The sequence below is a fragment of the Acomys russatus genome, chromosome 21 (genome assembly GCF_903995435.1).
Source record: "Acomys russatus chromosome 21, mAcoRus1.1, whole genome shotgun sequence".
Taxonomy (NCBI): Eukaryota; Metazoa; Chordata; class Mammalia; order Rodentia; family Muridae; genus Acomys; species Acomys russatus.
In genome coordinates this window covers 20,311,645-20,326,724 of record NC_067157.1, presented here as the reverse complement: position 1 = coordinate 20,326,724, position 15,080 = coordinate 20,311,645, and the positions used below count along the sequence as shown (strand labels likewise).

Here is a 15,080-nt window from a genome sequence, read left to right as displayed (position 1 = left end):
TGACTAGAATCAAAGGCCCATAGTTGACATAGTAATAATATGTAGAAATCAAAATTTCAGTGGTGCAGGCTAGTATAGAAGAATCATGTCTCCCTCAGTCATCACAATGGAAGTCCCAACTGTCTCTGTGTCAGAGTGCACCTGTAAGATGTAAGGTGCCTGAGAAATGTTTAAGTTGAAATGATGTTATCAGAGTGGCTCTGGCTCAGTCACTGTGACTTGTAGGAAGACATTTTCACAAGACAGCTGCAGAGGGTGGCCACATGTGTGACAGGGAGAAGACAGTCATCTACATGCCAAGAAGAGAAGGCGCTGAAGAAACCAGCCCTCTAACACCTTGACCTTAGACTTCCCTAGAAAGATGAGAAAGTTGATTGTTTTCTCTGCCTACTTTCTGCTGCTTTGTTATGGTCCAACTAGCAATTTATCACATTAGCCACAGGAAGGCAGATTGTGCATGCTACAGATTAGAGAAAGGGGTAGGAAAAACACCTTTTATAATCGAAGGATACAGTTCCTGAAGGGCAAAGGGGCAGAACAAAAAGAACAAGTTTATCTGTGTCCTTAATCTCTATGCTCAGTTCAGATGAGCCACCCCACCTGTCCCCTTTGTCCTCCCAAGCTCCCTTCTTAGCCCTGGTCACCCTAGGAGTCTATGGCCTTGAACCTGCACTACTCAGATCCTGCTTATATTCAGCCAAGCCTGGCAAGGCACACTGGGGCAGGGCTCATCCTGATATGTATTTGAACTTGACTACTTTCATGATGACCTTACTCCCAAATAAGGTCAAGTTTTTAGGTAGTAAGCAGTAGGGCCTTTGATGATTTTTTTTTTTTTTTTTTTTGTATTTTTTTAATACATGTCTTAGTTAGATTTTTGGTTTTTTGTTGTTGTTGTGTTTTTTGTTTTTGTTTTTTGTTTTGTTTTTGCTGTGAAGAGACATTATGACCTCAGCAAGTCTTATAAAGGAAAACATTTAATGGGGGCTGGCCTACCATTCAGAGGTATAGTCCATTGTCTTCCTGGTGGGAAGCATGATGGTGTGCAGGCAGACATGATGCTGCAGAGGTAGCTGAGAGTTCTACATCTGGATCAGCAGACAACAGGAAAAGAGAGTGATACTGGGGTTGGTTTGAGCATCTGTAACCTCAAAGCCTGTCCCCCAGTGACACAATTCCTCTCACAGTGCCACACCTACAAGGCCACGCTTCTTAATAATATACAACAATAATACAATTAAAGAGTCAAAAAAGGAAGGCACTTTGTAAAAGTTTTTTTTTTTTTTAATTCTGTGTGAAAGCTCCTAGTTTATATGTACTTTGATTCTGTTTGGTTTAAATTGTTCTCTGACTCAACAAGAGTCCGTTGACATTAATGTAAGATTCTGCAATCTGTCATCTGCATAATTATACATCTGTGATTGCAGATGGGATAGAAAACAACTAACACCTCTGAACTCAGGTAGTCTCTTAGCATTTGTTAGCAGAGAACAGACAGGTGTGTGTGGTAAGCAGAGGACGATGTGTCAGAATAAGGCCCAGAGAAACAGGAGCGTGTGCAGGGCAGGCGGCCTCAGGTCCTTAGCTCCTGAGTCAGGAGACACGGACCTTAGTACATGTGTAGCCAACAAGAAAACCAGAATTTTTAGGCCACTAGATAAAATGCCTTTCTATTTCTATTTAAATATTGTTGTTATTATTGGTTTCATTGTGTTACTGGTTGGCACTGTTTAATAAGCAAATATATATATATATATATATATATATTTTTTTTTTTTTTTTTTTACTCCTTTCAAATGAACTTTTTTTTTTTCCTTTAAGATTTGCCTACAGTGGATAACTCAGTGTTTTTGGAACTACTTGGATTGGATGGAAATATGCCATTACATTGCTACTTGTGTTGTCCTTGGTCCTGATTATCAAGTGTATGTCTGCATAGCTGTCCTCAAACATCTGCAGCGAGACATTCTCCAGCACACTCAGACTCAAGATCTACAGGTCTTTCTCAAAGTAAGTATGTTCATGTCTAGGGAGAAAGTTACTAAAGATTAATCACTAGCTCGGGACCCTTTATTGTTGTCTTAAGTCATTTTTCCATTGCTTTGAAAAGATACCATAACCAAAACACTTTATAGAAGGAAGCATTTAATTTGGGGCTCACAGTTCCAGAGGCTTAGAGTCCATGGACTTGGTGGTATGGTGCTTAGCAGAGGAAGGCAGCATGGCACTGGGGCAGTGGATGAGAACTTACATCTTTATCTACAAGCAGGAAGTAGAGAGAGCTTACTAGAAATGGACACTGACACACCTTTATCAACAAAGCTACACCTCCTAATCCTTCCCAAACAGTTGTGCCAACTGGGGACCAGTCCTTCAAATATATTGGTCTGTGGGGGCCATTCACCCTCAGACCACTACAGTGTCAAGTGCTTTAACTAGACACTGATCTCCAAATGAACTCTCACTGGTAGATCTGGTTGTCTTCATTTTCCAGATAAGGAGAGTAAGGCATAGAGTTAAGTGGCCTAAATCCTATACAGTGAAGAGTAGAGATGGAGACAAAGCTTCCAGTTAACCACATTAACTGAAATATATTCCTGCATCATATTTGGACAATGAATGCTTAGTTTATTTTGTTAGTTCAAAAGTTTGATGTTTATAAAAAATTAATGTTAACAGAATCTTTTTATAACTTTTCCACTTTTATCAAATGTTGACATTTAATGTTCTTCCATAGCACTCACAAGAGTGTAGTATTTGATAATGTCTTGAAACATAATCATTTTGCTCATTTATTTGAAGCCTGGGAGATTAGCAAGCATGATATATAAATACATTGTTACATACAGATATTGTTGGACTTGTTAGAAATCTGTTTAATGTTGCCCTCATCGTTGAGTTTGCCATCTTTGTGCAGTTCATCCTCCCATCCATCCTCAGTCATAAAAACACATTCACCAAAATGAAAAGTGCCTTTTATTAGGTGAAAGAATTGTTTTAGGAAATTAGTTTTATTCTTTGCTCTTAGGTATTTGCCAGAATTAGTTTCCATTTAGTAATGGTTTTGATACAGTGCCGTTAATCACTCAGAACTGCCAGCCAATCATTTTTGCATAGTACATTTTGAATTCAAAAGATCTTAAACTATAAACATAAATAGAATTAGAACTTTAAGATCATTATTAATGAAAATGTTTGACAAAATGATGGTGGTACGTGTAGAAGGAGCACTGTGGCATGCAGAACCACAAATAATGAATTGTCTGAGGTGATCCAGAGAATAGGCCATTTAAACACTGGCGTTATGGAGACAGTGCAGGCTCATACTCAGTCATGGCCATTTCATCAGCTGAGGTGATCAGGTACTGCAGTTTTAGTATATAACGTTTCATGGTCTTCTTTTATCTGAATTTTCCTCAGCACATAGTTCTCTAAACTCCTATGTATGTAGTCTATTGCATACAGTTAATTGCTACTTGAGATTATGTTTCTTTTCATCGTCTTCCAGCATATCCTATAGCTTTAAAAGAACGGTGATGAGGTCTATTCACTACTTTCTCAACAAATATTTGTTGAGAAAATAAGTAGAAAAATCTATTAGGTAAATAAACTAGTTTTATTTATACTGAGCAACAAACACTATTACATTTTTGAAATGTTTTCTTCTGTAACCCTCATTAGAAGAATGTTTTGACATATCTTTGTCTGGTTAATAATGTTGGTGACTACAGCAATATCACCATCTGTGTCTGGACAGCTGCTGAGAAAAGTTGCAATAGTGTTTAAAAAGGGTGACCATTTCAGATGTGTACCAAACTCCATTGTGTGCTGGGCACAGTGTTGTCAGTTTAACTTAAAGGGTTTTAAATAGAGGGGGAAAGGCTATCTTCTAATTCCTATTTAAATTACTAGGATTTGAATTGAGTTGGTTAAATCCAAACTAAGACTGCCTTGGGAAGGGATTAACTTTAGCATGTGTCCTAGGGCTAACCTTATAAATTCTGTTATTTGCATTTTTCTAAGATACCAGAAAAAAGCTCTTCTGGCTGGTACAATGATTTTATTTTTGTTGTTGCACTTTTAGTGTGTAGTTCTGAAAAGCCTCTTCTCTTTTGATGGGCATTTTTTTTCCTTGCAGGATAAATTTTGGTGTAGTTTACTTAAATGCATACATATGTGAATGTACTATGTGAACGCCATCAGGACCTATACTAACATCTTGTTTGCAAAATATGTGCAAAAAGTTTCACAGTATGTACTCACATATAATAACATGCGACTGAGATGTATTGACGGGGAGAAAACACTTATCAATAGGTCTCCATTTAACGAAAAGCCCCACCTATGATGATATATCCCTTATGTTGACAAGTCCGTCCTTTTACTCCTCCATTTGTATATCTGCTGATACTACTTCTAAGAGGAAAGAAGTTGAACTAAGAGAACTTTACATTTTTATTTCGTGAATAAATTTATTTAATCTATAAGAAGATAATGAATGAGGGGGCAGGGAGATGGTTTAGCATGACAGCATCTGAAAAAATGAATTCAATCCCAAGAAACTTTCATGGTAGAAGGAGAGAACTGACTCTGCCAGTTGCCCTCTGACCTCTACAGAGATGCTGCTGTACACATGTACCCAGAAACACTCACAGAAGTGTAAGTTAAGGAATAAAAGATGACCATTCAAACAATCCGCATATAAATGTATGAGTTTCAATTACTAAGGCACAAGTGAAATATACTGTGTGTCGAATACTGAAAACCTCAGATGTGTTTACCAGTTGTCCCGAGAACCTATAGAAAATTAGATGACTCTGGAATGTTGAAAATCTGTGGTTCATTTCCCAACTTCAGTTTCACATATTAATTGAAAATAAGAAAGTGCCATGGGAAAGCCCACTTTGCAAGTGAAAGTCTGCGTGAAGTACATTCTATAGAGAACATGTCAGCCGATCGGTATTCACTTTAGATTAGGCTCAGGATTTTGAACTGCCCCACTGAGAGTCTAGTCCCCTTGCCTGCATTTCTAAGAGCCCAGTGAAGAGTGCTTGATGTCTTGAGTCACTAACATGGAGAGGCAAGCAGAGGTGCTCAGATCTGGCAGTGGGGAGCATCGCTGAAGCACCATGGTTAGATGGGGACTTTATTTCCCTCCTCATTATACCATTAAGCTATGTCAGCAAATGTCATGGATATGACATAAATCTAATATAAACTAATGTCTACGTTTTGTCATTAGTTTGATTTTAGTGTTTTATTTTATTTTCTTACTTATTTTTAAGGCAGTGTTGTACTACTTAGCCCCAGCTGACCTGGAACTGGCTATGTAGACCAGGCTGGCCTTGAGTGCTAATGTGAAAGGCATGCAGCACCATGCCCTGGCTTGTTTTGGTTTTCACACTATCCTTGTATATAGCATCAGAATGTGAGCTGGTCAATAGATGACTAGTCAGTGCCTCATCCTCACACTGTAGTGACACCTTTTGAAGTATAATGACACACTCAAGCTTAGTCCTGAGAGTTAGCGGGCCATATTTACTTATTTATTCATTTGTCATTAATTTTTTCTTTGGGGATGGCATTTCAAACCTTTTTATCTGCAACAGCTACTGGAAGGCTTTGGCCGCCACAATTCCAGAAAGAGAAAGAAAAACACCCAACAAATTAATGTTCTAAAATACCTCATTTAACTAGAAAATCCAAACCATTTTCTCTTTTCAGAAAATGTTGATTAGTAGACTTCCATATAACAGAAGTGCTGAAAAGCATATTCAGACACATGGATTCACTGGAAGCTTGCACATAGTGTTTTGTGTGGGGAGGTCTGAGTGGCCCATGGACTGACCGTGCTTGTGACCTCCTCTCTCACACGCTCACACTCTGGTGAGGGTAGTTGCCATTCATCTGTCTGTGCACCCTGAGGCCAAACTTCACCCAGATGTGAAGGCTACAGGAAGACTGCCTTCCACTGGAAACCAGGCTGTGAAAGTTCAAAATGCTTATTTAAAATTCCTCCACTGAATCCTGCATATTGTGGGAAATTAATTTATAATTATGAGAAAAATCAGATTGATTTCAACCCAATCAGTAAATTGTTGAGAGGGAATTTCTGTTGATGGCTGATGCAGCTGCTGTTGCCAGAAGGTAATGACAGAGTAGAAAATGGAAATGAGACAGAGAAAAACTGATTAAATACCAAGCTTTAGAAGACAAAAGTATACATATTATTAACGAAGTTCATCCCAGGGAATAAATAAAGCGGACATAGTACAGATTCGACTGTATTTTTAGGTGCCATTTGCATTGTTCTCTGTCACTTGAAGACCCATGCTTTATGATTCCTGCGTGTTAGCAAGTAACTTTGCCCACTGACCCATCTCCCTAACCACATGGGCATATGTTATTAATAATAAGTATTTTAGCTGAGCAAAACACTTCTTAAATGCTTTTTTATGATATTTGTCATTATTGCAAGTTATTTAAGTGATCTTTGTTAAACTTGACAGTTTTAGTAAATCAATTATCTTCCACTTAATCCACACAAAGCTTTTTCTCCATGAATTAACTTAAAAGTTACCATAACCTTGCAAACACATAAATGATGAAATGTTTAGGAATAAATAGACTTAACCATAAAATCACAAAGCCAAGGAAGGTAGCTCATGTCAGCACTGATCTTTTTGTACCTTGTGTCTACTTCACACAAATCAAAATTTCAAGCTTAATGGGCTTGTGGTGCCTGAAAACCATTTTTGACAGGTATTAAGTCTCTAGTATCTTTGAAAATTATAACATGTACAAAGAGCTTTTCAAAGTGCTGGTATAATTTGCCTTTCATCATAGGCATATCCCTGAGGATTTATGAGAAAAGACAGAGATGTCCTAGTATCTATATTGGGTACTTCCTCCATATTACTGGCAAGGAGTTGAGGATCAAAAACTGAAGTCAATAATCCCTGATGTATCACCTTTGCTTTTTCCTATGGTGGATATGCTCAGCAGAGGGTATCCTGGCCACTTCAGACTGTTAGTTGACATTGTTATGACCAACATTACTGCTATAAATGCTTATTAGATGCAAGGCCATGAGCAAAGGATTTTAGAGAGAGTGTCTATTCACTCTTTGACTTATCCCAGTACTTACTGTGTGGCACCTGTATCCCAAGCACAGTTGGAGTCCCATGATAGAGTGTCCATGCTTCACGTGGTTCTTAAATTCTTCTGAGAGAAACAGTATAAGTAGATAATATTTCTGACATTATTCTTCTTACCGAAGGACACTGTGATATGGTGAAAAAGACATTGTTTGAGACACTCAAAAGGATAGGAGGGTCCTGAATATCTTAAAAGAAAAATCTTATAAAGATCTCTCGGGGAGGGGATGGGACCTCATAAAAGCATAGAGAGGCATCTGCAAAGCTCAGAGATGGTTCTCAGCCTAATGCTGTGCCTCTTTAATACACTTCATGGGGTGGAACTCCCATTGCTACTTTGTAACTGTAATTTTGCTACTGTTGGGAATTGTGATGTAGCTATCTGGTATGCAGGATATCATGTGTGGCCCCTGTGAAAGTGGTTATGACTCACAGGGTGGGAACCACTGACTTAGACGGTCAGGACAAGAGTTGTGGACAGAGCAAGGTGAGCATCTGGTAAGAGACAGGACAGAACTATAGAAGGCTTCGTGCTCAGTGATAAGACTTTTGGGTTTTACCCTGTGTCATCCAAAACACAGCCCTGTTATTGTGGTCCTATTGGCACATGAAAAATCAAGATTTAAAGTCAGTACACTTGCATAAGTTCATAATCTAAGAAATCGTGTAGAGAGGTTATTGGCTGACTATTAACCCTATGTTTCTATTGAATCAAATTGTCCCTGGTTAACTAGTGCAGTTTCCTTTTAAGTAATGTTCTAAATTCACTGGACCCTGATCAAATGTCCTCACCTGTGAAAAAGAACTTGTAATTGGGCTTTTATATTTCAAGGAAAGAAAGAAGCAGTGCTTATATCATATCATGTGATAACCCCACAGCACTGTGCTTAACAATGATGATGAAAGCTATCACTGAAAGCAAACTATTGAATAGCAATTAGGCATAACACAGATATAGCGTGCTCTCGGTGAACACCCTAAACCAACTTTAAGTTACTGCAGCACAACGTAGTCAAGTGTTCTCTTGAGCAACTATTTCACTACTGTTACAAAAGTGGTCAGTGAGGCTATGCTCTCCATGCTTCCCTCCTCATAGGACGGGCTGATGACAATTCACGTACATCTGCAGATGAGATGAGGGAGACAGCCAGGTGTAACTTGAACAGTAGCCTAGCAATCTAACCTGTCATCAGCACAAGTAAGATGACCCTAAGGAGAGCGGTAGAGAATGTCTAGGATGACAGAAAAAAAAATCTGCTTTAAAGATTAAAAGTCAAACTTGGGGACTTTAAATTTTTACTCAGAAATAAAATTGCCTGCAAAATTTTTAAAATGAACAATACCATTTAAAATTGCATTTAAGGTGCACATTTAAATCTTTTACTTATAAATTAAGACTTCAGTAACTTTGTGTGCCATTATCATCTTCAGTGTAGTTATTAGAAAATTTCTTTTAACTTTAAAGCTAATATCTAAAAGAAGAGCCAGTTATACATATTTTTGAAAAAAATATATATTTAAAAGAAGAAATATATTTAAGCCAAGTATTAACTGTGGATTCCCTAGGTAACTTTATGTTTAAAGGCAAGTAGAGCAATAATTAAAAGATGTCAAGTAGATTCTGATAATTTTTTTTTGCCAGGAAAGTATTATTAGAGCTATTGTTGAAACATTGCTGTGTTCTGTTGTAATTTGCACTTAATGAATAATAGCTTTTATCTGACAATCATGAATGCATGGGGAAGCAGTTCTCACAGCATTGGGTCCTTTCTATTTGGAAAGATGTTACTGGAGTTGCCTTCCAACTTAGGGATACTTTTAGTGTAGAAATGATCGAAGCCAACTCACATATAATTTAAAGAAAATGGGTAGGTTCATAAGATTTCTAGTCTTACAGCAATAGCTATTTAAGGTGAGTTCTGGTCTGGAGAGATTGGTCTACTTTGATCCTTTCCCACCTTGTGAAACAGTGCTTTCAATAGAAACTTAGAAAGACCTAATATTCTGCCACAACCAAGCAAACAGCTATTTGTTTTGGTTTCTTTCCTGAGACAGGGCCTCCCTATGTAGCATTGACTTTGCTAATCTCTTGCTACAGCCCATCGTGGGTAAGGATTACAAACGTGCGCCACTGTACCCAGTTGATTGGGTTGTGTGCTGAATAGTTTTATGTCAACTTGACCCAAGGCAAAGTCACTTGAGTAGAGGAAAGCACAATTAAGAAAACGCTTCCATAGCACATTTTGCTATTAGTGACTGATGGCGGAGGGTCCAGCTCGTGCTGCCATCCCTGGCTGGTGCTCCTGAGTTCTATAAGAAAGCAGGCTGAGCAAGCCATGAGGGACAAGCCAATAAGCAACACCTTCCATGGTCTCTGCATCAGATCCTGCCTCTGGATTCCCACCCTGCTTGGTTTCCAGGCCTGACTTTCTTTGCTGATGATCAGTTCCTTGAAAATGTAAGCCAAATTAACCCTTTTCTTGCCAACTTGTTTTGGTTATGGTGCTTCCTCCCCGCAATAGTGACCCTAGGAGAGGCTGCAAGTTTATTCATCTGAAGACACACTTTAGACCTTGGCTGTTAATAGTCTAGGATTCTGTCCGTATCTCACTCACTCTTGTCTTACGTGCATAGTCAAGAACTTATATATGCTAACACACTGTATGAATGAACAGTAGGAGAATAGATGATACAGTGTCCTTTACCTTAAAATTAAAAACAAAGCTCAAATGTTTGTGTTGGATAGTGTTTGCCACAGCTGTAGGGTAGATATTATCTATAAACATGCAGGTTCTTCAGCTTCTGTCAACCTTTTAGATCAGTAACAGTTTTTTTTTCAAATTATGTGGATTTTAACTGGCACATAGCATAATAATAATATTTGCTGTGAGTTATTACAGCAGTATATATGAGTATACATGAGGTATATATCTGTACATAAGAGGGTTTAAAATTTTCTTTTATGTGAAAAGTTGCATGTATTTCTAGCTACCTTCCATTGGTGTCTCTCATCTGTCACTTCTAGCAAACTATCTGGTATATGCTACATAATGCCTTTCATTCTTTTGGCATGCTGTTGTGTGTATGTTATGTTTCTTTCTTTCTTTTTTTTTTTTTTTTTTTTATTGCCTTTAAACGACAAACTTGTGAAAAACACGAATTGTCCCAAAGTGCTGTAACCTCAAAAGCTAACACGGTTGTACTGAACTGAGAAAAACTATTCTGAAGATGTTCAGAAAAATCTTTCAAGTAGATGCTGCACTAGATAAGATTTAAGTGTGCTGAAAGACATAGCCAGCCCCTAACGCCCAAGACTATAAAATTCTTACTGTTCATTCCATTTATTCTTGAGTGTCTTGTTTGGGACACTGAGCATTAAAGGACAAATGCCTGTTGACATGCCCACTGCCAGTGCTGTGACCCACATAGTGATGCAGGGCTTTAGGAGCAGTGGCTTCAGCGTGGATATCTCTTGCATCGTCGGCATCTGTATATGCATATTTGCCACTGAAACATAGGTAAAATATTGGGAAGATTTCATCAAACGAGAGTTTAGGCTTTGTTGCTGCTACTGCTGCTACTGTTAGCTGAAAAGCACTTTTGTTTTTTAAAATAACCTTTCTCCACAAGGACATGATTCATTCCTGACAGACACAGACACCGCTCCCCAAATGAAAAGCAATTACATATTTACTAGGCGTGTAAACTGCCCCAGCATCTATAGCTGAAAACAGATGATACGTCAGCTACTTCAGCATTATTCACGTGGACCTGTGTATCTTCCTCTAAGTAAATGAACTTCCCTTCATATTTTCCTGGCAGGAAGAAGCACTGCGTGGGTTTCGCATAAGCAACTATTTTGAATACATGGAGACTTTGGAGCAAAACTACCGACTAGTGCTGTTAAGAGACATGCACAGCATTAGAGTGCAGAGCATATAGATCATGGGAAGCCACTCTTAACTGTATGTTCTATTCATTCATAAAGGAGACAAGGCAACTTGATTGTGTTCTGTCTACATCTACAGCCTTTGCATTGTATACGCATGCACTGGAAACTAGTAGGGAGAGGTTTGGAAACTGCGAAATGAAGCAAATTCACTTTTTTCAAGTCCCTTGTTCTTTAAAGTTTTAGGATCAGTTCTAAGTTATGTGTTTTATTTTATGTTTGAGATAAAAAGATCAAAGACCTCAATGTAAAACCTAAAATTTTGGAACTACTAGAGGAAAACAAGGAAAACACTTGAAGATATGAGCATAGGCAACGCTTGTGAGTAAGATACCAGTACCTCAGGAAATGAAAGCAGGAATAGACAGATTATACAGCGTACTTGTAAAGTAAAAGAAAAGGAAGATAGGGTACACACAAGGGAAAGCCCTAGCCAAATTATTCACCCAATGAGGGGCTAATATTTAGGACATATATTAAACTAAATAAATTATAATATAATAAAAGGACAAAAATATTCCAGTCAAAAATTGAGCAGGGAAGAGAGCAGATGTTCAGATGATTATGGGCCTGTGGAAAATGAAGACAGGAAGAGAAGAAGTTCATGGCCTTTATCCATTTGGAAAATGCCCATCAAAAGACTTTACCTCATCAAATTGGCTATCATCAAGAAAACAAATGCCAGTCAGGACTGGTTGGGGGGCTTATAAATTACTAATGGCAGTATAAACCAGTCAGGACTGGCTGGGGGAGCTTATAAATTACTAATGGCAATGTAAATTCATCTAGTTGCTATGGAAGTCAGTATGGAGGTTTCTCAAAAACTAAAATTTGACCTAGCCATATAACTTACATAATATCAACAACTAAATGTATGTCAGATTACAATGGCGAACCCTACATATCTTTGTTTATCATGACACTATTCACAATAGCCAGGTCATGGAATCAGCCAAGGTATTCATGGTGTGTGTTCACAACAAAGTTTTACCCATCCATAAAGAAGAATGAATATAAACATTTGCAGGATATTGGGACTGGAGATTATGTTGGGTAATACAAGTTAGTCCCCTAAAGACAAGTGCCACATGTTTTATCTCCTACATGGAAGCTGGGTGTGAGGCATAAAAGCAAAACAATGAACAGTGTGAGGGTCCAGGGATTGTAAGAATGTGGAGGTATGAGGAGCTGCAGACATGGCACCTTGGTTAAAGGTGCTTGCCTCCCAGCCTGACACACTCAAGTGGTGGAAGAAGAGAATGGGCTCTCAAGAGCCCTGCTTTGACCTCCATATGTACACTGTAGATGTGCCTGGAACTGCACAGTAAAATGTTTTAAAAAATAAGACAGTAATGGGAGACAGACAAAGTATATTGTAAGTGTGTCGGGAGTGTCATAATGAAACTCATTTATACAGTGAATACAGTTTTTAAATTAAATGTCCCAACACCTACATCATCTCTACTGTGTGGTACTTTTTTTTTTTTTTTTTTTTTATCTTGGGAACTAGAAGCAATATTGTTGAAAGAAAAAAAGGAAGGGCAGGAGGAAGGAAGGGAAGGAGGGAGAGGGAAAAAAGAACAAAGAATCTGAGTACCAGAAAGAGTCCACAGAGATGGAACAAAAACCAGTTTTCTTCATTTTTATGACTGTGCTTATGGAAAAACACAGTTGCTTATTTCCCCTGCTGAGGAACAAAGGATGTCTACCAGGACATTGTCCGCAGATATAATTGTCTTTCTAGGAGGCACTTTTCATACTGGTATCAATTTCTAACTTTTCCTTTGAAATACAGAGTTCACATGGTTCATTTAGAAGACAGATTGACTCCTGCGTGCTGATGAGCGTTCTGTTGTTATTTCCTGGCATTTCTTAGTGGTAGATTTGATTTGCACCGAACTCGAAAACATTAAAAAGAATAGATTTCTAAATTACAATGATTCACACTATATTTTATTTAAATAGGAGTTTCTGTGCCCATAAGATTAACATTTGAGACTCTGTTTTTCCTATGACTGTCCATTTACTGCTTGAAAGCCAATATTCAAATACCCTATTAATTTACCAGTTACAGTTTTTAAAAATATCATATGGGTTATTTTGTATTCTTTGCTTTTATAACCATACTTTTTAAACTAATACCACCTTTTGTCTTTTCTACAATATGGTCCTTGCCCAAATTTATTTTCTGTCAGCATGTGAGGCAACTGGTTCTATACAGATTTCAATTTGGGGACATTTAGGCATTTGAAATATGCTTCTTCTCAAATCAGGTTTTGTCATGTCTGGACCAACAATAGCTTTCCAGTAATGGTGTTGTTAAAGGGCATTGTAAATTGGAGGAAGGCAAATTGAGCAAGTTAATTAGACACATTGCACATGTGGCTCCCTCCAAGTGAGTGAAGAGAGTGCGAGATGACCCCAGCATGGCTTTGTCCGCAGAGCACCTCTGTGGAGCCAGAGTGTATCCTGAAGGTTCCAGCTGCCCTGTGTCCCTGAGTTATGCTCTTAGTGCTGAGAGGACAGAGCCTCCTTTCATGTGAAAGCTCTTGCATTGCAGACAGAAAGGAGTTACAGCATCGGTGATGGATGCCTTTTATCAGGAATTCAGGAATATCTAAATTATGACAATTACATTTTGAAAAAAGTGACACCATCTAGTTTTTTATTTTCCTTTGATAAATTAGAAACAGAACTGGAGTGGTGGTTCACATCTGTGATCCCAGCACTCAAGAAACAGAAGCAGTCCACTGATGCAAGTAACAGGCCAACTAGAAATACATTGTGAAACCCTGTCTCAAAAAAGATAAATAATAAAATTAATACATTAGAAAGTTAAAAAACAAAAACCAAAAATAATAAGAGTAGGCAAGATGATTTATCTAATAATGATGTCTATTTTCAAACCTAATAAACAGAGTCTGATGCTACACAGTAGCAGACCACCGCTGGCTCCTACAAGTCGCCCCTCCCCTTCCTCCACACCTGTCTCCCATCAAAAACAATGCAATATTTTTCAAAAAATCAAGAAAGTGAAAACCAATCCAAAATTAAAAACAAATAAGAAATGTCTTAGGAAGAATGACTTACGTTGGTTTCATGGAAGAAGACATCAAATATAGTTTGTGTGGCTACTGTTGTGGTTTGTGTTTCTGCTTATTTTAAGATTAATATCATTAAACAAGGCTGCCCTGCCCCCACTATTTAATTGAAGTATGTGCTCTTGGGACAGACTTTGTCTCTTACTTGTGAAGAACCGATTCATATATTTTACAGAATTTAATGATAAATAAAATTTTATCATACAAACTATCTTAGGAGAACTTTATATTTAGTGGGTGGAAACATAATATCCAGCATAATAGCTCAGTGGTTGTATGCTTTCCAGGCTGCACCAGGCTGTGGGCCTTATCTCCAGAATTTAAAGGCACAGCCCCTATAGCTGGGTGTGGTGGCACATGCCTCTAATCCCAGCCCTCAGGGAGGAAGAGGCAGGCAGAGCTCTGTGAGTTCAAGGCTAGCCTTGTCTACAAAGTGAGTCCAGGACTGCCATTACACAGAGAACTCCTGTCTCAAAAAACCAAGAAGGAAAAAAACAAAAGCAAAACCACATACTCCTGGCACCGTGCTCGACAGCAGTGGTGGTGGAGGATGCATACATGGTAGTGTTAGCGTCTGCCAAGATCCTGGATATTTCATTCAAGGTACCATAACACCATGAATACAGATGTATAGTAGGCATTTCAGAAGCTGTTATTTTCACAGTGATACAGGAAACGATTTGGCATGGAAGATACCATGGTAGGACTTTTAGGTGAGGAGAGGATGTGATATAAGTGTCAAGGACAGTAAAACTGTAAGTGAACTGTGAAAAGCAGTGTAGTTATGAATTCTTGAGTTGTAAGAAGAGTCCACAAAGCTGTGTATGTTTTCCCACCTGTTTGTGTTCAGGAGCATGCCAGGACTAGGCAGTA

The 15,080-nt window shown here is 38.3% G+C and overlaps 1 protein-coding gene across 1 annotated transcript in view; it reads left to right on the top strand.

Annotated features, from left to right (window-relative positions):
- Positions 1-11,230, top strand: part of Tbc1d32 (TBC1 domain family member 32) — a 196,755-nt gene extending 185,525 nt beyond the window's left edge. The window contains exons 32-33 of the mRNA XM_051164597.1: positions 1,822-2,010; positions 10,980-11,230. Coding sequence (XP_051020554.1) covers positions 1,822-2,010; positions 10,980-11,099 — 309 coding nt within the window. The 3' untranslated portion in view covers positions 11,100-11,230. The remainder of the gene's footprint in view (positions 1-1,821; positions 2,011-10,979) is intronic.
- Positions 11,231-15,080: the final 3,850 nt, after the last annotated feature.